Here is a 25,665-nt window from a genome sequence, read left to right as displayed (position 1 = left end):
TCCCTTCCTTTGCCCTGAGTCCGGGCTCAACTTTAGGAGTTGGGAGGGTGTCTTGCTTCATCCGTCACGCTTCAGCTGGGGACTGCTTCCACCTGCTCATCTTCTTAGGTTATCACCCCAAAAGAGAGGAAGATTCAGGTGGATTTGGCCCATCCCCTAATCCGGGCCTGCCACTAGCAGGCCGGGGGCTGGAGTGGGCCGAGGGAGACTAGGGCGAAGCAGGCCATTTCCACCTGCGTAATAACAGGCTTGGAAGTAGCGAAGCGGCGGCGGCGGCTGGAGTAGGAGGAGGAGCGCAAGCAGCGGGCCGCGGCGCGGCCGGGAGGAAGAGGAGGGGGAGGAGGAGGAGCTGAAGCGGGGAGAGCGGCAGCCAGCAGCTCGGCCGGAGTTGCAGCAGCGGCGGCGGCGCTGACACCGCAGCTTCCCCGAGCCCCGAGTCCAGGCGGGGACAGCAGCAGGGAGAGCCCGGTCGCCCAGGCACCGCACCTCGGCCCCGCCAAACCGCCCTCGCTGCGCCGGGCGGGACCGCCAGCCATGGCCACGCCGCCGGATCCCCAAGACGAGCAGCTGCCGCTGGCAGGCTCCGGGTCCCAGTGGTTCGGGGACCGGGGGGAGGGGGAGAACGAAGCGGTGACGCCGACGGGGGCTAAGCCGGCGCCGCAGGCGGGGGAGCCCGGCCGGGGGTTGGGCGCCGGGGCCGGGGCCGGGGAAGCGGCGCCGCGGGAACCTGACTCGGGCCCCGCCCGGCCGCCGCCCGTTGCTATGGAAACTGCATCCACAGGTAAGGCGGGCGTCGGGCGCCGTTGCCCCGCAAATGGCGTCGGGGACCGGGTCCCCCAGCCGGTCCCCTTCTCCGCATCTCGGCTCTGCACCTCGCTGGCGCTCTCTACCTTGAGCACCAACCTCAGCTCGCTTCGCCACGGGCGACTGTAAATATTGGCGCACTGGTAAAAAAAAAACAGGAAATTTTCTTTTTTTCCCTAAAGGCTCGGAAGAAAACGAAATACTATCGATTCATTTTATTTCATTTTCATTGTTATCTCGGCTTTAAAAATTGTTTTCGGAGGCAAACAGCAGCATCCTGGCTGCTGGCGCGCCCGCGTACAAGTTTCTTCCTTCCGCCAAGGGGTTGGGGGCTGTAGGGCCCGCTTGGCCAGTTGCGACGATTTTTTGGGGCGTGTTTGCGCTCGGCGTGCGCGCCGGCTGCGAGGCACGCTGACAACAAAGCGACGGGCAGGCGGGCTGCCACTAGATCCGGCTCGGTCCGGGGCAGAGATGTGGCTGGAAGTGTTCCTTACCCCTTCCCTCCACACTTCGCCACACCCTACTCCCTTCCAGTTCCCCCTCCCATTCTCCACCTCCCCCTCCCGGCCGCGGAAAACAGAAATCCCAAGGTGTGCGTGTCTCATTCCGGAGGGGCGGCGTTGCAGGAGGGTTGGGAGTTGTGACTGTCCTCGCCCAGAACTGCCCAGATGTCCCCATCTTGCTGGGAGCATTGAAACTTGGAACCCATAAAAGCGGCCGGCCTGGCTGCGGTGTGAGAGGGCTTGAGTGGTGGTGGTGAGTGAACGAGGCACACAGTTTCTCTGCAGTCTGGACCCGCCTGGGCATTAGGAAATTGCCTTGGGTTCGGTCACCCTTAGCCTTCAAGCCGGAGCGCGCGGGTGCCCAGCTGGGACCAGGACGTTGGAACATCCCGACCAAAGGATTCGGGAGGCCAGCTTTGGGGAGAGGCTGCCGGCCTGGGTAGTCCTGTGTTTCCAGGAAGGGGGTGTTAGAGGGGGCCGTGTTCTGTTGTTTTCTGAAAAAGCTTTGCTGTAGTGGCATGGGAGTTGTGTAGATTTGGACAAGCAGCCCTCGAGGATCTGGAGTGGGGGGTGCTTCCGGAAGACGGAAAGGGGGTGGGACTGCTTGCGTGTTCTTGGCAGCTGATTTAGGGAAACCCCTTTCTTAAGCCACCGCCTCTCTTAAGGGTCGTGTGGAGTGCGTTAGGTAGTCTTTAACTATGGTCTAGTACAAAAGATTTGTGCTGAGGAAAGGAGGTTTGGGGAATGCAGTCATTAAAACATGACATTCTGACGGGAAGAGAAAATATTCGGACCATGATTAGGGGGGAAAAAAAAAAAAAGAAAGAAAGAAAGAGAAGGAAAAGAAAAGAAACTCCAAGGCAGACAACCCCATTTGTCATATATTATTTTATGAGAGTGCGGGGGTGGGAAGGATTTGAGACTAAGAAAGGCTGCCTAGCCGCTCTTTCAACTTATTCATCTAAATTAAAACAAAGCTCCTTATAATTGCAAAGGAAGATGGAAAAAGATAAAAGACAAAGGGAGGTAGCTTTTTGTTGGTTTAACGTTACTGTTCTTTGTAAGGTATAGTTTAGAACCTTTATCCACCATTATCAAAGTAAATTATTTTTTTTAAATAAATATTTCTCACCTCCCACTAGTGTCACCAAGGTTAGGGGAAGCTGGGAAAGAAAGCTAGTGCCCTGTGTTCAGTAACACACTATACACTAAAATGAGTTGCTATATATAAAATGTTTGGAGCAACTCCTGTCACAAAGTAGCCATTTGCAATTTTAACATTATTATTATAGAAAATTATAGAAACATTTTACTTTGCTGAATGTATTGGGGGGTTTCCTGTTCTAGATAACAAATACACGAATGACGTGGAACATGATGATGCTGAGTTTGATTGGGGGGGGGATGAAGGGATGGGAAAGGAGCATATATTTTGCATATTTATATAGAATATTTTTGGTTTATTATTGCTGCTTGAAGGAATGTCTCATATAGTTGTTGATTGTTAAATGTTTTAAATCCATGTTTCATATTTCTTATGGTGGAGAGACTGCTCTAAGAAACCTAAATACTGGAAATAATACCTAAATAAACAGCTAGGTCTTGAAAAATCCAAACAAATTCTGGGCCCGCTTCCTTGTCGTTACCACGATAATTTTGTTGCTATAAGCAAAGTCAGTAACTACATATTTAACTTTATCAGAGACAAAGCCCAGACAGAGCCTATTAAGTACACTGATCTACTCTTTGAAAAAGAATGGTGTTCTTTGGGACTCAAACTAAGAAGTAACTTAGGCTTTGAGCATGATGCACTGTAAACAGATTTTATTTCTTTTTTAGGATGGAATTATAAAGTATAAGACAGATATTGATATTTTAAAAGCTTTCTTTTTTCTGAAAAACAGCACTAATCATGCCATCTGGACAGAAATTCTGTTATTTATTTTTATACATTGATGGTAATTAAAGTTTCTAAAGAAACATTTCTGAAAATATTTCTTAGTAATGTCCTGCAGTGAGTATATGTTTAGACATTGTTAAAACTGCACTGTATTTTCAGGTATTCTAATTTCTCTTGTCCCTTTTGTGGATTGGAAATGTTCTTAATCAAAAGTAATGCTTTTTTTTTTTTTTTTTTTTTTTTTTGTAATGCTTTCTTTTAAAGCTACAATTTTTCATTTTGAAAACTGTTAATGGCTGAACACCTGGGTGGCTCAGTTGGTTAAGCACCTGCCTTTAGGTTGGGTCATGATACCAGGGTTTTGGGATCGAGCACGAGTATCGAGCTCCCTGCTTGGTGGGGAGCCTGCTTCTTCCTCTCCTTCTGCTGCTCTGCTTGCTTGTGCTCTCTCGCTCTCTCTGTCAAATAAATAAATGAAATAACAAAAAAAAAAAAAGAAAATTGATAATGGGCATGTGAAATGATGTCTGTTGCCAAGGGAACATTTAAAACACCATGTGTAGGCTACAACATGTTAAAGTTGTTAAATGAATCAGCACTGTCATCTAATAACTTCGTACAAAGGATGGTAAGAGCAACTGTTTTGATTTCTCATGATCAGTTATTTTATTCCTGGAAACTATTCAAAGGTAGCATACAATAACACAAGGATAGAAGAATGGCCCTTTGTTTAAAGGAATAATTTAAAATAGAACATTTGAACAAAATGCAGTGATGAGAAGTTAACTCATGATTGCTTTGGAAATTAACTCATTGATTGCTGCATGCATGCAGGCAAAAGGAACAGAATGGAGAATGGTCCAGAGAAATCAATATATTTGGCTTCTGTAATATTGACTTACAGATAATTTGACTTAAATTTCCAGATGATAGGAGAGAGAGATTTTTACTTTATTTGGACCACAATGCTCATAAATTTATGTTTTTCAAAGGCTGAATGTGATACTCTATTGGAAAAACTCTCTCTCTCATAACTTAAGTAACTTCGGAATATTTATATACCCTGTGTTTATTGTTTAGTATAATAAATTTGTACTGTATACATCACTGAGATCATCTTCTAAAATTCACATGGAGGCTGGATTGAATCCCTTGTGGGTGTGTTGGATAGATGTTTCTACATTTTTTAATTTGGAGTCATTCCCAGTAATCCCCTTCAGAAGGTGTAAATTTCAATTTTGTGTTTTCTTTCATCTTTTTAGAAAGCTGCAGTTATGTTGAAATGAGAAGGAATACTACACTTAACTTTTATAATATTTTACAGAACATTTAAGAAGAATAAAAGAGTTTCTAATGTAATTTATTTCTCTGGACATAGCCTCTGTTTACAATCAGTAACAAATTTCAGCAGGAAGTATGGTATATGGGGGCTCAATGGGTTAAGCCTCTGCCTTCGGCTCAGGTCATGATCTCAGGGTCCTGGGATGGAGCCCCACCCACATCGAGCTCTCTGCTCAGTGGGGAGCCTGTTTCCTCCTCTCTCTCTGCCTGCCGTTCTGCCTACTTGTGATCTCTCTCCCTCTGTCCAATAAAGAAATAAAATCTTAAAAAAAAAAAAAGTATGGCATATGTCCTTTCACTTAGGGAATTCAAATCAGGTGATTTAAAATTTAGAAACACTCACATGCCCTAAAAATACATTAATAATACATTTTATCAAGGCTTCCAGCATCATTTCCTCTTCATGAACTCACCCTTCCTGGAAACCCATCCTGGTTGTTGCCCCTCAAATCTACCATAGGCCTTCTTGCCTCCTGTCTCTTTTCTAGGGCATTCATCTACTTCTGTTCCTGCAGGTTTGGAGACAAGTTGTGGCTTTTCTTGCTCATTATACTGTATCCTGAATAGTGTGGGTTCCAGAAAGTTTTTGTTACCTGTAAAGTGAGAAACCATTGCAGTTCAATTCAGTCTAGTAAACATTCATTGGATGCCTCCTTTTTGGAAGTTTCTGTGCTACACCTAGACCATGGTTGCCTGGGAGAGTACATCTGTCTGTTTCACATTTGTATTTCGTTTAGTGAAACAGTTCCTTTGGTGTCATTTTTCATTTTCTTTATTCCCAAGTCATCGCTGGAAACGTTACCAGAAGGGCATTATAATAATCTAACCCCATGGGCACAAGGGCATGTGTTAGTTTTCGGAGGCCAACACAGGAGAAATAAACATGAGCACAACTTGCTCAGACCACACAGCTGTGGGAAAACAAAATGTATCTATGTATCTTTCAATCTATGGGATTGGGATCAAGAGAAGGGAATGTTTTATTTATTTTTCTACTCTGGGGGATTTTAAAGCATATTTATAAAGTGATGGCAAGATGGATAGTGTAGGAGGGAGAGCGTGTTTCCTATAATTGAGTAGGTGAGGGGAATGGATCCAGGGTACAGCAGAGGACTGCTGTTAGATGGACTTAAGGACTTAAGGACAGCTTGTGGATATAACTAAGCAAAGACAGACAAGCGGGGCACAGGGGTGGGACCCAGAACAGTGAGAGATCCCTTCCAGCTGCTTCTATTTGCCATGAACTAGGAAGCAAGGTCAAGAGAAGAGTGAGGGCAGGAGTGGAGTTGGAAGTTTGAGAGGAGGGGAGAAAGTATAAAATTGTCGCTAGAATGGGAGAGTGAAAGGATTAATGGAAATGGGATTCTGAGCTGTCATAGGGCTCACTTGGAGTTTGTGGTCATGAGCTTGACGTGAGACCAGTTACCATATATGTTATCTATTTTTTTCAGCCATATTCAGCTGCCTGAGTATGGTTTGGAGTAAGTGGATGGTTGAACTGGTTTTATTTATTTTTTTTCCAGTGAGCTGGATAGGAAGAGAGGTGCCATGGAGCTGAACAGTGTGTAAGGCAGTGAGGATACTGCTGGGTTATAGAATCTGGGAAGGAGGGAAGAAGGACCAGAGGGGGCTGATGCTCAGCGAGAAGATGATATAAATGGTTTGCATGTGCTGGTAGGGTGGGAGAACAGATGGGGCAGGGATTCCTGAATAAGGGAATTGCGAGGATAAGAGGTGGTGCTTTCAGAGTGGGTGTTTGAGACAGAGATTAAAGAGGAAGTGTAGTTACTGAGTGGGAGACTGAGGTGGAGTGGAAGCCAAGGTCATTTGAGGAAGAGTCCAGAAGAATGGCAAGGGCAGGAGTAAAATAATCACCTGTATGATTGCTGAAATCACAAAGAACCGTGGCAGAGATTGGAGAGAGACAGTGAACTGGATGCTGGTATCTTTAGGAAAGTGGCCTGGGCTTCAAAGCTAGTGGTTTCTGGAGGGGGAGGGAAGAACAGTGGCCTGGAAAGTGAGAAATGTAAAGTCCTGACTGCAGGTTCCACAGACTCTGTTTAATATATCCAGAACGTAGGAAATGCAACTTAAAATAGTTCATTGTGGGGGATGGGAACTCTGAGGGTTAATTACAACCTAGATATTACAACAGATACCTAGTGGTATGGTGAAATTACTAAAAATCTCTTATGTAATTTTAGATAGTATTAATAGACAGTCTTGGGTACACATTATATAAGGTAATAATTCCTCTCGATTTTGTTCTAGCCAGATTTGGAGTCTTGGACTTAACGATGGGTACCATGCTGTGAGAGACATTAATGAACTGCAGAATGCTGAGAGAAGGGTGACCAGACTGGTGTGGCTTCTAGAAAAAATGCCATTGGAAAAGTGGCTGAAGAAATTAATAATTTTTTTTTGCCACAAGAAAGGAAGAATTAAGGGAGATTTGAATGTTAAATTCAAATCCCAGAAGCACTCTTCTGAAGCCCAGACATGACCCAGACGTTTTCACGGGGCACAGTTGGGAGAGTGGTCAAATCAGAGACGCAGATTCCCACTTAGTGAAGGAGAAAGTTCTACTGAGTAGTACTACCTGGAAAAGAGATAGGTTGCCTGTCAGTTAATGGTATTCAAGCAAAAGTGAGGTGGTTTTTTATTGGAGGAAACTTTGAAAGGAAGGTATTAGTTATACCAAGACATCTATACCTTCCTAAAATGCGCCTAACTTACATTGTGGTTGTTAACATGGGCGTATTTCTCAAAAGCGAACAGCTTCCTAATGAAACCAGAAACAGAGTCCACCACAAAACCCACAGTTAACTTCAAACTGACTATCTAAAGTGCACTCTCCACAAAATTGTGGCCTCCTTGAAATTCGGTAGTTCTCCATTGTCGAGAAATATTCCTTAATGTAACATACTTGCTTAAGAACTACACAAATTAAAGAAAATAAAAAGAACTACACAATATTATCCAATTTGGGGTTATTAGCCTAAATGAGAAGCATGATATTTGCAAGTATCTCTTTTATTTTTTTCTTGAATTATCTTTTCCACTTTTTGTTAATATATCTAATTCCATAGATACTCATGTTTGGAGAATTCATTAAATAATTCTGTAGTGCTAAAAGAATCATCTGAATCTCTACTTAGTCCTCTGCCTCCCTACCTGTACATTTATTTGAGATTATTCATTGTAAAACTATGTTTGCTGGGTTTCCTAATGAATTACCTTACTCGCTGGAATAGTTCAATGTTTTAACTTCTGTCTTGAATCCCCAAATGGATTTTCTAATTCATCTACTGCATGAGATTATTATAAAACCAGTGATAGATGAAATTCTTGCTTCTTGAATGTAGGGAATTTGTTGAATATATCCTGTCTTTCAAAATACCCAGACCTAGAATTTTGTTTCAGGCATAAGAAATCTTCATGTGTTTTCAAAGAACAACTCTTGGATAACAAAAAATTGCATGTGTTCAAGTTATTGCTGATCTAGTTGATGAGCGTAAGAATAAAAACCAATGTCATGTCTATCTTTGGCATGAATTTTGCAACCGATCCTGAAAAATCAGGACTTACGAAAATGTGGTCTGTAGACTGTCTGCTTCAAGATCACATGAGGTAATCCACAGACTTCAGACTAGGGAAACAAGCCTGCCAGATGCATATTAAAACTTCAAGAAGCACCAGTGTATTGAATCTCCTCCTTATGCTTAGCATTTTGCTAAGAGCTGTGCAGGAATAGAGAACTTGAGCTATGTCCCCTTTTCCCCATTCTTCTGAGCTTACTGTCTAGATGGGAGATAAGACTGACTCCCACAAAATGAAGGTAAACAAGTCAGAGTACAGTCTGCTGGTTGGACGGATGGTATCAATCTCTAAGCTGGGTTAGAACTGAGCTGGGCACAGTTCATGATTTTATGGGTCCCAGAGTACTTGGTCTTTTCAAAGGGTGGAATGTGACATACATCTAGGATAGACAAGGATATGAAGATATAAGGATATAATGGAATAGGAATAAGCAGAAGTGAGCAGAAAGACAGTTTGGGTGAAGGGAGAAGCATGGGTGATATGAAATGGGGATGACCAGTGACGAGGCTGGTTTAACCTGTCCATCTGGGTGAGGGGAGACAGATTCTGGGGGGCTTGAAAGCTACGGAAGGGACTGTAGACTCGTTGTATATGGATTCTGGGACCTTTGAAGGTTTATGGGTGGGGAAAGTAATATTATAAAGCTGTGTCAGGGAGGATATTCAGTGGCATAGAAGATGAACTTTGTGGGAAAGGCTGACCCACTATCAGTGTCAGGGCCTTGAATAAATAGCCATGGGAAGAAAGAGGGAGAAAGAGGAGTCGCTTCCCAGGAATGTTCCGTAAGACTTGTGACTGCCTGGATGTGGGGTGTGAGGAAAGGAATAAGTCAACTCTATAAAGTTCCATGTCCGGTGGCTGGGAGAATGTCGACGTTCTGGGGAGGTCAGAAGGGGGATCTCATGGAGTCATTTTTAGTCTTGATATGATGTGGGGCTCGGTATGATGATATGCCCCATGAGTGGAAATCTCCACTTGGCACTGAAGATAAAGGAATGGAATTTAGAAATGAAAACAGGATTGTTGATTTAGATTTAGAAAGTTATAAGAGAAGTCATAGTAAAATTAGATTTTTGAAAGACTATGTTGTATGGGATGAAAAAAGGGCCAAGAATGGAGCACGAGCTCCTCGCCTCTTACTAGTGATAATGCTGAGTGGCATTAGGCAAGTTTTTGAACCTCCCTGAGCTTCAGATTCCATAGTAGATATATGGTACTGGGTCTTGCAGAGGGTCGGGCAATCAAACGGTAATTACTCTTAAAAAAAAAAAAAGAAGTTTTTTTTTTTTTTTTTTAATTTGAGAAAGAGAGAGAGAGAGTGCGCATAAGCAGGGGGGCGACTCAAATGGCAATTACTCTTATTAAGAGTATCATGGAAGCCAAAATGGCATGGTGTAGAATGAGCTCTGAGAAAACAGATTTTTAAAGAAGATTTATTTATTTATTTCGGAGAGACAAAACACATGAGCAGGGGGAGGCCAGTGGGAGAGGGAGACAGACTCACTGCTGAGCAGGGAGCCCATCACTGACTGGTTCAGTCTCAGAACCCTGAGATCATGACCTGAGCCGAAATCCAGGGTCAGAAGCTTCTCCAACTGAGCTGCCCAGGCGCCTCTGAGAGCTTTTATCCCCTCTTGATTTTGGCACCTAATATCATGGCAATGTGGGCATATCTGCTTTACGTCTCAGTTTCTTCATGTATAAAATGGGCATGATACTGTTGTCCTGGCTATGTTATAGAGGTGTCGGTGAAGACAAAATTAAGTAACATGGGGAGGTAAAAGCAAATTGCAAATAACTAATAATCTGGAAGATGCTATTAATAGGAAACTTGGTCAGCACACTGTCAGACGCAGAAGAGAGGTCTAGGAGAACAAAGACTGAGAAAAAGTCGTGCTACCTTAGTCTTAGGCTTTTTAATAGAAAATGCTTGTGCTGACCTGGACCTCAGCCAGATCTCAGCGGGGAGTGGCAGGAGAGCCTGAAGGATGGGGGCGGGGAGAAGTCCGTTCTGGTGAAGCAGAGAGGAAGACATTTTGACTTTGGGGAGTGCAGCTGGAGCTGTGACCTGCCTCATTCCTCAGGTCCTAAGGAGGAGTCTGTGACTGGAGCAGGGTTGAGGCGTGCCAGTGGGGGCCAGCTGGAGTGGATGCAAACAGCAGGCGGAAGGGCGATAAATGCAGGAAGCTGTCCTAGGTATGCGTGGGAGTTGGTCTGGAGGAGGCTGCTTCTCTCACCAAAGAGGGTATGACAGTGAAAGCCAGCTCCTGCCACTACCTAGCCCCCTCACCCTCCACCTCTTGCCCCCAGGGCAAGACTAAATCAGCTGATCCTGTGGGCTCCTGGGTAGATGCCTGCTAGTCTTAGAGCTCTGTAGGTTAAAGTCTTTTATAAATAGACTAATGCCTTTGGAAAGACGGGGCAAATACACTTTTCTGTATCCTCCTGCTAAGTATAGCCAAATACCTAAACACTGTATATAAAATAAACACAAAAAGACTCTGAAAGGTGGAGAGAAGAGGCAGACTTACTAGGGACCTCAGGACCTGAGAAGGGACACACGGTGAGTTCTCTGGGTTTTCCTTTTCCCTCATCTAGTTCAGACTTGATATGGTAGAAGCCAGCCATGGGGAAAAAGGCGAATGGGCACAGACAAAAAGCACATACAAGAAAGCCTGTTCTCTTCAGCCAGATGACTAGGAAAGGAGCAGCCTAGCAAGACTGAGAACTTTGTGACAATAAATTCTCTGCTCCAGCTAAACACCATGAAGTAAACTGCTTGCCCCTATCTCTATCCCACCAGCAAAAGCCAAGCAGGGAGCCTAGGCTTCACCCCTCTGAAGCTGTAAGAGGCACCCAACACCCCCTGCCCCCCTCCCACACCAGTGCCAGTGGGAAGCCTAGACTTCCACTCAGCATAGCAAGTCTCTGGACCCAAAAGGCCTCTCAGCCAGTGTGGTGTTAGAGGAAGCTGAGTGGAGAGGCAGGCGTTTTTTTGTTGTTGTTGTTTTTGTTTTTTTTTTAAATTTCCAGCATAACAGTATTCATTATTTTTGCACCACACCCAGTGCTCCATGCATTCCGTGCCCTCTCTAATACCCACCACCTGGTTCCCCCAATCTCCCACCCCCCGCCGCTTCAAACCCCTCAGATTGTTTTTCAGAGTCCATAGTCTCTCATGGTTCACCTCCTCTTCCAATTTCCCCCAACTCCCTTCTCCTCTCTAACTCCCCATGTCCTGTAACACTGCTCACTGGTAACCAGACTGAGAGGAGAACCTAAACTCCACCCCCCTCCCTGGCCCCACCCCAATTAGTGGTAATAAGGCAGCACCCTTCTTCCCTCTTAGTTGTGGCATTTACATAAGATCCGTAGTCTCATAACAAAACACCCCAAATGTCCAGGTTTTAATTGAAAATCACTTGTCATACCAAACCCCAGGAAGATCTGAATGTAAATGACAAGGGCTAATCAACACCAAGATGACACAGATGTTGGAATTATCTGACAAGAATTTTAAAGCAGTCATCACAAGAATGCTTCCATAGGCAATTACGAACACACTTGAAGCAAGTCATAAAATGGGAAGTCCCGGTAAGGAAACAGAACGTTTCAGTGAAAAATGTAGAAGATATAGTGAAGAACCAAAGGGACATTTTAGAACTGACAAATATAATCACTGAAAGACTTGAAGAGAAAAAAAAAGAACACAACAGTTCAGCGGGTGAGCTCAGTAGTAGAACGTAAGGGATAGAGGCGAGAATCAGTGAACTCGCAGATAAACAACAGAAATGACCAATCCGAACAACAGAGAGAAAAGAGACTGAAAATAAAAGTGAATTAATAGTAGAACCCTTTCAACTCTGTAGCTCAGGCATGTTTACTGGGCCTTATGTCCTTTCTCCACTGTTCCCTGCCCTGGCGAAAACAGACTGAGAGGTGTGTACCTCGGCTTTGCTGAGTACATCAAGTCTGAGCTGTGTTGGTCTGGATGTGGACTGTAGGAAGAAGAACCCAATAGCACTATTTTAAGTCTTTGAGCTATTTTCTGCATTTACAATACTCACTTGGTTTTTGACTCTCTCGTACTTAGGTAACTACATAGATGAACGTATTACCTAAAGCATTTATTTAACAAGCACTTACATAGCACGAGTTCTGGGCTCCTTACATTTTATTGTTATTGTTGTAACTACCCAGTGAAGCAGGTGTAGTTGTCTATCCCATTTTACAGATGAATAAGCGGAAATAAAGGTTAAGTGACTTGCCTCAGGTCATGCATTGGTAAGTGGCAGCCCTGAGATTTGGCTCTAGAGTCTGTACTCTTAATTAGCCCACCCTTGCCTATTTTGGGCTTTTCTTATGCAACATCTTTTTTATGGTCCATGCAGTAGAAGTTGCATGCTCAGGAAAGCCTATCTGAACTAGAATGAAAGAAAGAAAGAGAGACGCTAGGTGATGGGGGACATAGCTAAAATGTGGATTGATGGAACTTGAGAGTCTATAGGAACCTCAGCTGAAAGAAACTGGTTACATTTCAAGTGGAAGTTTGACAAGAACAGTTGTCAAATGTTACAATGGGGTCCTCAAACTAACTATTAAAAAACAAAATGGGAGGGTCATGGGTTAACTGCCACACATACAAAGAAAAAAAAAAAAAGAATGGTCTTACTTAACTAGAAGTTAACTTTAAGTCAGTGGGGTGAACCAGCTGCCCCCATGGTGATGGTTGGTCTCTGTTTAGGAGGGGTATGTGGCTTGGGCTGGGGCAGGGGTGAGGGGCTGCTCGGTAGGTGCTGACCACCCGTGTGGCCAGGTGGGGTCCCGAGTGCAGTGAGAGTGCCAGAATGGAGATGGTGCTGATGGTAGCAGAACCTTGACTCTGGTTGAAAGAACTGAGGGTTTGCAGCCTGCACAAGGAGAAGTTAGGAGGGGTTATGACAGCTATCTAAAAATACATGAAGAACTGTCAAGGGGCATAGGCACAGAATATGTTCGGTGTGACTCTGGAGGATGGAGCTGTGGTCAGTCAGAAGTTACGCCGTGAAATATGAAAGCAGCCAGGACCACCCCATATGGTGATGAGTTTCTTGTCCCAGCAGGTATTTAAGCATACCTGGACCGCTCATCTATATGATAGAAGGGATATAAGAGGATACATTGAGTTAGTAATTCTTTATCTTTTCAGGTTCATAGACCACCTCCCCCCCCTTAGAGAATATGATGAGAGCTTTGTGATCTCTGCCCAGGAAAATGCACTTATAAACACCATTTTGCACACCAATTCTGGGATTTTTCAGAGGCCTTTTATGGATGGAGGAATTCAATAACTTTCTGACTCTTAGCAATGGATCATTCCAGATAACCTCATATAGATCACTGTTTATACAAGGGCACTAGTTTTACAACTCAGTGAAATCTCAGTGAATCATCCATTTATTCAACAAATATTTATTAAGCACTCTCTTGATGTGTGTGTGTGTGTGTGCGTGTGTGTGTGTGCGTGCGTGCGTGTGCATGCAGGGTATGTACTAGGTACGAGTAGTTGACACTTAAATGCGCCACTAGAATATAAAAACAAATGCAGTAGAATAACAATATAGCCAGACTACGAGGAAGAATGGTCTATATTAAGGAAAAAGTCTACATCCCATAAATGTTGTGTCATTAGTTTCAAGAATATGCCGTGACTGAGTTTGAACCGAATCTCTTAAAGGGTTACCAAGCCATGCTCTTTCTAAACCAGCTGTGGTGAAGTGGAAGAGAGTGTGGACTTAGAGATGCCATCCCGATTCTAGTCTCAGCTCTTCCAATGGCCAGTAGCTAGTCGTCGCCTCTGTGGGGACGGCTAAGTGGTGGCTCTAGGTGAACCTTCAGTCTCCAGATAAATGAGGTATCACTTGTTCATACGCTGCTTTTGTGTATGCTGTAACTTCTGTGCACACTTCAGTTTTCGGAACCAGTTACTTAAGGCAATATCCTTTTACTGTTAGTACCAGGAGATGCCTGGAGAAGGGGTAAGAGAAGACATTCCTTCTTCCTCTAGTATCTCCACCAACCATCAAATGTAGAGTAAGTAAATAAACAAGCAAGCAAGTAATCTCTGATGTGGACAAGTGATGTTTTCTCAGTTTGATGTAAAGTGTGCATACGATTTTTTAAAAATTCTGTACTGCTTGGGGCGCCTGGGTGGCTCAGTGGGTTAAGCCTCTGCCTTCGGCTCAGGTCATGATCTCAGGGTCCTGGGATTGAGCCCCGCATCAGGCTCTCTGCTCAGCAGGGAGCCTGCTTCCTCCTCTCTCTCTGCCTGCCTCTCTGCCTACATGTAATCTGTCAAATAAATAAACAAAATCTTTAAAAAAAAAATTCTGTACTGCTTTTATTTGTGTCTGAATACGTCAGTCATCAAGGCAGAAACAGGGTGATTGCTGCACAAAGGTAGCTTCAAAATAAGTCACCTGGCTCTTTTTCCAACTAGCTGTGGCCCCTAAGTACTACAATCTAGGAAATTTTGGAGTGGTCCCTACTGTTAATTTGTTTATCAAACCTTTTATTATAGATAATACAAGGGTAAATTGTGACTCAGCATGTTTGCATCACTGGACTTGAACTTGAGTGAGTTTATTTTTTAATCAACCCATGGTATTAGAGAAGTCTTTCTATTTTATTTCAGCAGGACTGTGAATGTGTAGTACCGTTTCCTAGAAATTGCATAACCTTTTAAAGGCCAAGCAGTTTATAATTTGGATGTTTGCATATCAGAAGTCTCAGAAGAATCAGTTTCATTTTCTGTAAATAATGTGGAACAATTTTTAAAAATTTGTTTGAAAAGGGAGGCAATATACTTTCTAGAGAAATGAGCCCCAGAAATATCCTGTCTCGAAGGTAGACGTGTATTAGGAGTAGGGAACAGTTTTTGGTGGGCTGTCAGGCTGTTTGTGTTTCTTTTTTTAATTGTCTTTTTAGGTATAGTACTTGTCTCTGTGCTCAATACTTATTTAACCATTATAATAACTTCCAGGAACATTGGTTCCTAAATGAAATCTCCACCAATTTGTTAATCAAAAAGATCTGCCAGATAGGGGACTCAAGGTCAACCTCTAACTGTATCACTTAACAAATAATGATTGGGTTTCCCCTGTGATTGTTTGTGTGAAAATGTCTTTTGGGTATTGATTTGATATTGAAGTGCTCCATTATATAATGAGTCTTGTGAAGTATAATTTTCAGTCCATAAAAGGGAAAATTGGCACATAGGTTGAAAACAAGAGCCTAGAACTTCTTTTCTTTTTTGAAGGGCCCTGTCTTGCAGGGGAAAAAAGCAATCAGCAGAAGATTGTGTATGAGTTTAATGGAACTTAATTCAGTTGATTTTCTTAGTCATACGGAAATATTTAATTCCACAGCCTTGTTTTAAAATTATAGAAACAGGGGCATCTGGGTGGCTCAGTCACTTAAGCATCCGACTCTTGATTTTAGGCTCAGGTCGTGATCTCAGGGTCCTGGGATCAAGCTGGGCTCGGTGCTCAGCAGGGAATCTGCTTGGGATTCTCTCTCTCCCTCTCCCTGTGCGCCTCCCCTACCCTGCATGTATGTGAAGGCATGATTTCTCTCTCTCTCAAATAATAAATCTTTAGAGAATATATGAAAACAATGTTTGCAAGAGAAAAAACTTATCATCTCCTCTTCGCACACTTCCCTAGAGCCAACCTTGTATAGTGATTTGAAAGGTCAATGAAATATTTGTAATGCTTGACACTTAGGACCTTGTAAGTGTTTGCCATTCTTATTGTTGTTTTAATTCCCTATTAATTTACTTCATTTGCATAATAATCACTAACTGTCCTTAAGTGCTTTAGAATGGATGCAGTGCTGATGTCGTTTATCTAGTGATTCTCATTTTACAAATATCAACTCTGAGAAAGAGGAAAGCCTCATCTCTGGCTGAGGTGATGGGAAGAAGGAGGGGGATGGTGATGGAGGAAGAAAGCTTGACCCTGAATAGACTAATGAGGGGAGGGAGGGAAGGTGGGGAAATAGATATGCGGATTTGTTGGGGGGAAAAAAAGAGGAAAAGAGAGTTTTCCTTTTTTTTTTTTTTTTTTTTTTTTAGATTTTATTTATTTATTTGACAGACAGAGATCACAAGTAGGCAGAGAGGCAGGCAGAGAGAGGAGGAAGCAGGCTCCCTGCTGAGCAGAGAGCCCGATGCGGGGCTCGATCCCAGGATCCTGGGATCATGACCTGGGCCAAAGGCAGAGGCTTTAACCCACTGAGCCACCCAGGCACCCCTTTTTTTTTTTTTTTTTAAAGATTTTATTTATTTATTTGACAGACAGAAATCACGAGTAGGCAGAGAGAGAGGGGGAGGCAGGCTTCCCGCCCAGCAGAGAGCCTGATGTGGGGCTTGATCTCAGGACCCTGAGATCATGACCTGAGCCGAAGGCAGCGGCTTAACCCACTGAGCCACCCAGGTGCCCCAAAAGAGAGTTTTCTAAATTCTAGAATTGAAGTTCTTGTTCTTACTTTGCTCTGAAATTCTAATTTGCATCTTTTTAATTTTTTAGAGACTTTTTCTAAATAGAGTGACTTCAGCAGGCCCCTGGGGCTCAGGGGTAGACACTTGAGGTGTTCTGTGTAGGGCTGCCTAGAGATTTCTGACCCGCAGGCTGAATGAAACCAGGTAGTGGGCTGAATCGGGCCTGGGGGCTGAAATGTTTCTTCTTCCATCTGGGGAACTTCCAAAGGATGTACATTAGCTTTATCTAAATGGAGAAAAAATGAGCTCAGAGTTTTCCCTCAGAAACTAGGGATTATTTGTAAACTTTTCTCTGCACAACCAGCCCTGAGGTTCACAAATGCTGTGGTTTTGGATAACAATATCAGAGAATTAACTGGTTTTCCTTTACCATGCTCATGTATAAAAATGTACTCTATACCTTGACTGAGAAGTGGGGGTAGTTAAGGGAAAGAGAGGAAACAGAACAAAGTGAAGAATTAAAATTTATTTAGCACATAGGGCAACGCAGGCTGCACGTGATACACATTTAATGTACCTTCTTAGCTTTAGTATCAGTGGCCTATTGAAGAGGTAGCAGAAAACTACACTGTCATTTGGTTTAAACTGAGCAGCAGTGACCACTAATTTTTTTTTTAAACATTTTATTTATTTATTTGACAGAGAGAGAGATCACAAGTAGGCAGAGAGGCAAACAGAGAGAGAGGGAAGCAGGCTCCCTGCTGAGCAGAGAGCCCGATGCTGGACTCGATCCCAGGAACCTGAGATCATGACCTGAGCTGAAGGCAGAGGCTTAACCCACTGAGCTACCCAGGTGCCCAGACCACTAATTTTTGTAAGTCCCTTTATCTGTTTCAGAAATTAGACATAGAACAGGAGTCTTCCATTCAGATCGCACTAGAGTGTTTAGGAGAGCGGACGGATGTTGGGTTTTGAGTCCTAGCTGGTGATACATAGGCATTTTCAGGAATGTTTATTTAAACCCCATTCTCTTTGGGGGGGGGGCTGCTGAAATAGCCAGCTAAGGATCTGGGGCCCTCCCCATCCTTTCATCAGTGATCATTTATGTATGTGTACTTGTTCACATTGAGTGAACATTGAGTACAGGAATGTTTTTTCTCCTCGTCTAGATGGAAGCCCCCCGAGGCAGGTGTCGTCTCCAATAATCTATAATCCCTAGCAAAGGATCAAACACAGCAGTGTCAAAATTTCATCATTTGATGATTTATTTCATTTCTTGCTTACATAAAAAGATCTCAATATCATACTGGGGCCAGAGCACATTTTCATAAGCTTTCAGCAGTCACAGAATCGATGACAATTTGAGTTTAGAAGTAAGAGATTGGATCTTTTATGTATAACTCATGTGACCACAATTACAATGTAAACTATTATTCCTGTTTATATGATTTATAAGAATAAATGGCAAAAAAATTGTCATATGTCCTACCACTTTGAATTTCTTTAAAAACTGTCGGGTTCTAGCTTTAAAAAAAAAAAAAAAAGAGTCCTTGGCAGTTATGATTAAAAATGATGATAAATGAATTCTGTTAACATTTTTTTAAATTAATTGAGTGGATGCCCTTGATAAGGTGTTCAATTATCCTGGGAATTCACATAATAAAATGCAGTAGTTTGCACCGAGATTAGTTTGACACAATTGTCATTAACAGCCTCTCCTTAGCACCTGAGGCCTCACCTGGCAGCTCAGCCTTCAAACAGGGGATGTGGCATTGGGGTGCAGACCATTAGGAATAGCAGTGGTGAATTAATCTCTCATTAGTTGATAGGCAGCAAGACATCACATTCTTTTCCATTCAATTCTCGCCCTTTGAAATCTGGGCATTTACTTGGGATGAAAGAGGCGCCACAGAAATGGGCCTTGAAAAGAGGCTTGAGCCTGGTGGAAAAATTATTTCAGGTAGCCTGGCGAAGATGGCCTGGCTACAGGTCCTCATGTGGGATTTGAGAATGACTTCGGGTCCTGGGCCCACTTCCTGCCCACCAGGTTGGCCAGTCCGTGCCAGCTTCCTCCATCTCTCCTCGGCCCTGCCTGTGTATGCTGCTGTCTCTTCATGTGGCAGGAACCGTCTGTGGGTTCAGTTAGACCTGTTCAGAAGCAAACAGAGCAGGAAGTAGGACATTCTTCATGTGGAAGGTTTGAGGAGAGACCGCATGATCTCTTCTCAGGGATGTTTAAGAGGAGGCTTATTTTCGAGTGGGAAGTTGAACTAGATTACTTCCAATTTTCTTTATATTCCTTTTGTCTCAGGAGTCCATAATTTTACCATAAAAACTGGGATTTTTGTATGCCCATGTGAATGACTTTAAATTGCCACATATATTTTTAATATCGGGGCATTATATCTTGAGCTAAAACTTGCAGGAGCCCGTATAAGTAAGCCAAAGCACAAGTCATTAAAACGAACAGGTCATTTTAATACTGAAAAACATGTTCTACTTGTTAGTTTTATGGCATGGTTAGATTAAGTGACTTTGATTAGTAAAGAGGAAACGTTGATTAATCATTATGTTCTCTAAAATGCTGTTGGCAGACAAAAATATTTTATAAAGTAGTGCTCATGAGGGGCAATGATGAAAGACGGGCACTAAATATTCATTATTATACACTTATATGTCAGGTATTATGCTAAGTGCTCTTTTTAAAAATTTAAGAAATTTTTAAAACTATTTTCTCAAGAAACTGTTAGTCTAATGAAGGAGATAAGTAAGGCAACAATTATATTTTATTGTGAAGGAATATGATAGAAGTATCTACGTAATGTCTTCTCAAGCATCTTAACAGAAGGGAAGGTTGGAAAAAGTTTTTACTGCCACTGCTTCTGAAACTGACTTTTAGCAAGGCATGGGGAAGACCATTCAGAAAGAACAGCCCTGCTTAGAACCATATTTCTCCTTTCTTGCTTTTTCAGGAAGGAATCCTTTTTTTTAAGAGTCTCTCAGACTCTATGTTCTAGAATAGTGACGAGGGGGTACAGAGCTCTTTTTGTCCATTTGTCTTTAAGCCTCCGAATTACTCCTGGTTCACAAGCAAAATCAGCTGCCTTGAAGTAGCTGCTTCCATGAAAGAGTGTATAGTTTACAGAACTGGACAGACTTGATGTCACAAACAGGTGTGCACACACCCGGCTAAGGAGCAGGGGCACTCAGAGGCTGACTAAACAAAGTCAGTTTTCTCCAGTAGTAAGCCTTTTAAAATATTGGTTTTTATTATAAAATAAATGGATGTATTAAGGAGGAAATTCACAGGCAATTGACAAATGTGAGACTTTAAACTTCATCATGCATTTAGGTTTCGTTCAGGAGCCCTTAGGATACATACTTCCTCTTCTTTTTTCTGTGATGCTTACTTTGTTGGAAATATTTGAGGAACACCAAGGTGAGGCAGAAAGGTGTCTGTGTAGGCGCTCTGGGGTGAGGACTGAGAACCTCAAGAACAAGGTGGCAGATGGGTGTGTGTGTGTGTGTGGACATGTGTATGTACCAGCTCGTAGGTCTGGGTGCTGAGAGGAGAATGCCGTAAAAAAGAATGCTGGCCTTGATGAGTGATGTCTGCCACGTGTGAAAGTGAGAAGGGAGAGAAACAAAGCTGGGCCCGAATTTATCCCTTGGGTCACTTTATTTCTCCTTCCTCAAAAGCATCAGTGACCCTGTAGCCAGGAAGGGGTAGGAAAGATGTCATCGTTCTGGTCCTGATTCTTTCTTCCAGGATCCATTCCTTGTGCTCCCATGTCACTGATCAGCTCTTATATCCTAAGCTGGTTCTTGGCCCTTAATGGTCCACCCCCAACTGATGGCTTATGGGTGGCAAGGTTGCTGTTATAGAGAGTTTTCAAGTTTTTGCTGTTGTTCCAAGTTTATTTTTATATAAAGAGCCTTCATCAACTCTATGTTTATCATTCCAATGACCGCTGTTCCTAATCTATAATAAAGCCCGCATGTATGACACTGGAGTTCAAGGGGCTTTTTTCTCCTCTGGCATGTGCTCTACAGAATTGTCCAGAATAGTCATGCCTGAACTAGCTTCTTTCTCTGGGTCTAGAAGAATGTCCCGTGCTGGAAAATGGTGGGGGAGGACTTTTTAGGGAGAGGGTTCAGGGAGTACAAATGAATCAACTTGCAAAGTTGGCGTGAGGGGATACAGACAAGTGGTTCCAAGTGGTTCTGTGTGTGCGGAGACTCTCCTGGGAAAGCAGGAAGATGAGGGAAGGGTGGAGAGGGACTGGGGCAGTGAAACACTTGGAGCTGTTGGATCCTACACTAAGAACTTTAGGTTTTATTTTCTGTTGATAATGGAGAATCATTTGAGGTTTTCTCATCGAGATAGGAACTCCCTCATTTGGCGTTAAGTAAGCACTCTGGCAAATATGGAGGATGGGAGTGGGGGGCACGGCAGGTGGTGGGAGGTAAGTTAGGGGACTTCCATGGCAGTCCCATGAGACGTGGTAAGACCAGAACTGTGGTAGTGAATAGCAAGAGGGCTTGGGATGGAGAGATTTTTAGGAAGTACAGTGGATAGAACTGGGAGATAAGAAAGTCTTAAAAATTAGTTCTGTTCCTGACTTGAACACATGGGTACACAGTGATACTGTTAAGTGAAATGCGGATACAGAAAGAATCAATGTAAAACACTTTCAGAGATAATAGCACTCCATTGCAAATGTAATATATTAATATTAAAATCACATTTCACTGAACTTATCTTTAAGGTAATGGTCATCCACAGTATTGATTATACAGATGTAGAGAAACCATTAGGAATCACAAAGCCAGTGCTTTTATAAATACCATAACAAAAAAATGCAAACAATAAACCTTTTTAATTTTTAATTGATGCAGAGAATCTATAATGTCAACTTCATGTATAAGATGATTAGATTTTACTTTGGTTATAGGTCTTACTTTAGTAGCCATTTATGATATGGAGTATAGTAACCAGTCCTGACAGAATACAGGTTGATTGTACAACTACGTCCTTATAATATCATTATTTTAGCATCCATAAATATTAACTGAAATTGTTAAGTCTTAGAGAACAAATAAAGCTTGACAAATTCTAGGAAGATGTATCAGAAAGATATTTGATTATATATTAACCCATTTGGTAATTTATTAATATTTTTTAAGGATTTTAGTTATGTATTTGAGAGAGAGAGAGAGAGAGGGAGAGAGAGAGAGAGAGAGAGGGAGAGAGAGAGAGAGAGAGAGAGAGCATGAGCAGGATGAGAGGAGCAGGGAGCCAGATGCAAACTCCATCCCAGGACCCTGGGATCATGACTTGAGATGAAGGCAGACGCTTAGCTGACTGAGCCACCTAAGCAACCCCCGCCCCAATTTGTTAATTTGTTAAAGCAACAGGAGGATTCATTACTTATTTAAGTTTTCCCCATGATTATCTTTTTAAATATTGTTTTAAACTGTGGTAAAATGCACATAATGTAATTATCATCTTAACTATTTTTAAATGTACAGTTTACTGATATGAAGTACATTCTCACATTATTGCACAACTATCACTGCCATCCATCTGGAGAACTCACTCAATCCATGAAACAATGGCCCGCCATTCTCTCCACCCCCAGTCCCTGGCAACCATCATTCTATTCTCTGTCTGTAAATCCTCCTAGTACACTAGGAGGGTTCACTACTTTTTTAGCAAGAGAAAATAATAGAGTTTTCCTCTAACCTCTGGCTGGTTCTCTGTGTTGGCTCCCATGTAACTGACTCATTGTCGGAATAACTTTTAAAAGGTCTTAAAGCAGCACAGTGTGGTGGGCTGGGTAGAAAAGTCACACCTTGGTGATGCTTCCTTGGACAGGCCCTTCAGATGCTGCCCAGTTCAGATCAGGAGCTAACCAGCAGTCTCCTGAGGGCATAGGATCTGGAGTTGCTTTGCTTTTGGTTCAAATCATGGGCTGTCATTTCCTAATTGTGCAATGTTGGGCAAGTTGATTGAACTTCGAGAGTCCTAGTTTCTTCATCTGTAAATCAGTAGAACCTTCCTTAGAGTGTGCTCGAGGCTTCAATTTGCTATTCTCTACAAAAGCATTTGGAACAGAGGCTGGCTTACCATAAGTGTTTCATCAATGTTAAATACTATTATTTCTCAGTTGAGCTGTTACTCCCAGTGCCTTGTGTTGTCAGTCTGAGCTGACCAGGGAGCACGACTGAACCATGGTTATAGAATATTTTAAGACATTGCTGCTGTGTATTTGAAATTAGCTAGAACTGGAATTGTGAACTATGGTCATGGTTAGTAAAGTTTATGGGGTTCTACTCTGGGCCTGATGCACTTCTACAGTTTTAATAATGAAAATATGAAGCATGAAAATTAAGAAGGCCTTAATGGGTCAACTCACACCCCTGAATACACTGTACACTATTCAAAAAGATTGTGAATCAAAGCATCACATACTAGGGGGATTGCCCAGATTCCTCTGTATCACAACAGAATCTTGCCTTGAGGTAGGCTGTGGCCCCAGGTAGGGATTTTCCTCCCTTTGATTAGCTGGAGCCCTCCTCCCTCTCCCCCAGGGCATCGTGGAAGAAATGGATTGCTCTAGGTGAAAACTGTGGAGTTTTCCCCCATCCTACCCTATCCTTCCACATTCACAGACTGAAACAGTGTTGTTCTTTCTCCAAGGATAGAGGTTTTGACCGTCACTTATTCAAAATATTTGCTGATCGACGTGGTGAGGCAAAGAAGGATTCTATCAGCAACTGCGGAGTCAGAAACCCCGTGAGAGCAACTCACTTGTGAATCCCTGGTTCATTTTTCTTGTTTGAAAACTTTATGTTCCCTGAAGTCTAAGTCTAAGCCCTAAAATTTCCAGGCACTCCATTTAATTCTTCCCTATTGAGAAGGCATCGCATACTTCTTCATTGTACCTTGCCTACTTTACTTTTGTATTTTTCCATCTTAAAACACGTTTTTTGTTTTTTTTTTTTTTTAAACATAATGATCACGAACTTTTCTTTTTCTTCTAATGCAAGTAACAGGGTTACTCTCACAAACTCTTTTTTATCCCCCTTCCATCCTGAAGTTGTGTTAGAAGACCCGCGCGCGTGCTTGTGCCCGTGAGAACACCCACAAGCTTTCCTTGTTCTTTTGCCCAGACCGGACTCAGTCCTCCATTGCTAAACCAGCCTGTATTCCTGCGGAGGGGCTGGGAGTAAGAGCATCCCAAGAGGATGCTGAGATTCTCAAAGCAGCTTTTTTCATGGAGCAAATTAAGGACAAACACAAATCATTGTGGGATTTTGACCTAAATCTTAACCCATTTATTTTCTTAAAATAAATCTCTTTTTTTTCTAGTGCCACGAAAATGTTTGTAAAAAAGCACTACACTCTAATTGTTGCTTTCTACATAGAAGACTTTGTAAAACTCCAGTGGCTAAGTAATTTATGAACATTTTATGAAGTTTATCTAACAATTTATAGGGCATGCGCTCTACAATTTTGCATTTTTTCCAGTCTCACTTTTGTGAAATTGCATGCACAAATTCCTTTCTTAAATCACAGGTGCCTTCCTTGTTCAATTTGTTTTAGCTTATCTTTCCAAGCGTGTACAGTTACACTTGCTAAGCAGATGTTAGTAGCAGATATTTAAGTTAGAATAACATTAATAGGTAAAATCTGTTAAACATCATCAGGCTGATTTCATGATTTAACTTAATGATATCGTTTAATCTTTTAAAAATACAGAGGTGTACTTTACTTATAGAAAAGTAAGCAAATCTCATTTGTTCTGGTAGGGGCTGCAGAATCATGTAACTATCACCCAGATCAAGAAAGAACATTTCCATGATCTAGGAAGGCTCATTCATACCACTTCTTCCAGCCAATTCTCCATTCCCAGAGGCAGCCATTATTCTGGCTTCTATCACCACATGATAGTTCTATCTGTCTTTGAACATACACAAAGGGGAAACTTTTGTATTTAGCTTTTCCCCCTTCTTTTCTTTAATTCCAGTTAACATAGTGTTATGTGACTTTCGGGTGTAAAACAGAGTGATTCAACAGTTCCATACATCAGACTGTGCTCATCGCCAGTGCGTTCCTTAATCCTGTTTCACCCATGCCACCCGCCCCCTGGCCTCTAGTAACCGTCAGTTTGTTCTCTATAGTTAAGAGTCCAGTTTCTTGGTTTGTCTGTTTCTTTCTTTCTCTCTCTCTCTTTTAAATTTTTCCTTTGCTCATTTGTTGTGTTTCTTACATTCCATACAGGAGTGAGATCATATGGTATTTGTCTGTTTCTGACTTATTTTGCTTAGCATTATACTCTCTAGCTCCACCCATGTTGTTGCAAATGGCAGGATTTCATTTGTTTTTATGGCTGAATAATATTCCAGTGTGTGTGTGTACATGTGTACCACAGCTTCTTTATCCATTCATTAATCGATGGACGCTTGGGCTGCTTCTGTATCTTGGCTATTATCTTGCTATAAACATAAGGGTACACATATCCCTTTGAATTAGTGTTTTTGCATTTTGGGGGTAAATCCCCAGTAGTGCAATTGCTGGATCACAAGGTAGCTCTATTTTATAACTTTCTGAAGAACCTTCATATTGTTTTCCACAGTGGCTGCTCTGGTTGGCATTCCCACCAACAATACAGGAGGATTACTTTTTCTCCCCGATCCTGGCCAGCACTTGTCTTTTGGTGCTTTTTATTTTAACCATTCTGTCAGGGGTGAGGGGATAGACATCTTGTTGCAGTTTTGATTTGCATTTCCCTGATGATGAGTGATGTGGAGCATCTTTTCATGTGTTTGGCTTTTTTTTTTTTTTCCCTAACAAGATGTTTTTGAGATTCAATGTTGTTATGTATATTGAGAGTTTGTTATTTTTTGTATTGTTGTGAGATATTCTATAATATGAATATACCACAATTTGTTTATCTGTTTACTTGTTGATGAACATTTGGATTCTGCCTTATTTTTTGGCTATCACAAATAAAGCTGCTATGCCCATTCTT

The 25,665-nt window shown here is 42.3% G+C and overlaps 1 protein-coding gene across 1 annotated transcript in view; it reads left to right on the top strand.

Moving 5' to 3' along the window:
* The first annotated feature begins 401 nt into the window (after positions 1-401).
* Positions 402-25,665, top strand: part of RTN1 (reticulon 1) — a 220,497-nt gene continuing 195,233 nt past the window's right edge. The window contains exon 1 of the mRNA XM_045070127.1: positions 402-781. Coding sequence (XP_044926062.1) covers positions 535-781 — 247 coding nt within the window. The 5' untranslated portion in view covers positions 402-534. The remainder of the gene's footprint in view (positions 782-25,665) is intronic.

Source organism: Mustela putorius, unplaced genomic scaffold (genome assembly GCF_011764305.1).
Source record: "Mustela putorius furo isolate JIRA1106 unplaced genomic scaffold, ASM1176430v1.1 tig00000129_pilon_pilon_pilon, whole genome shotgun sequence".
NCBI classification, from domain to species: domain Eukaryota; kingdom Metazoa; phylum Chordata; class Mammalia; order Carnivora; family Mustelidae; genus Mustela; species Mustela putorius.
This window is presented reverse-complemented; position numbering and strand designations above follow the sequence as displayed.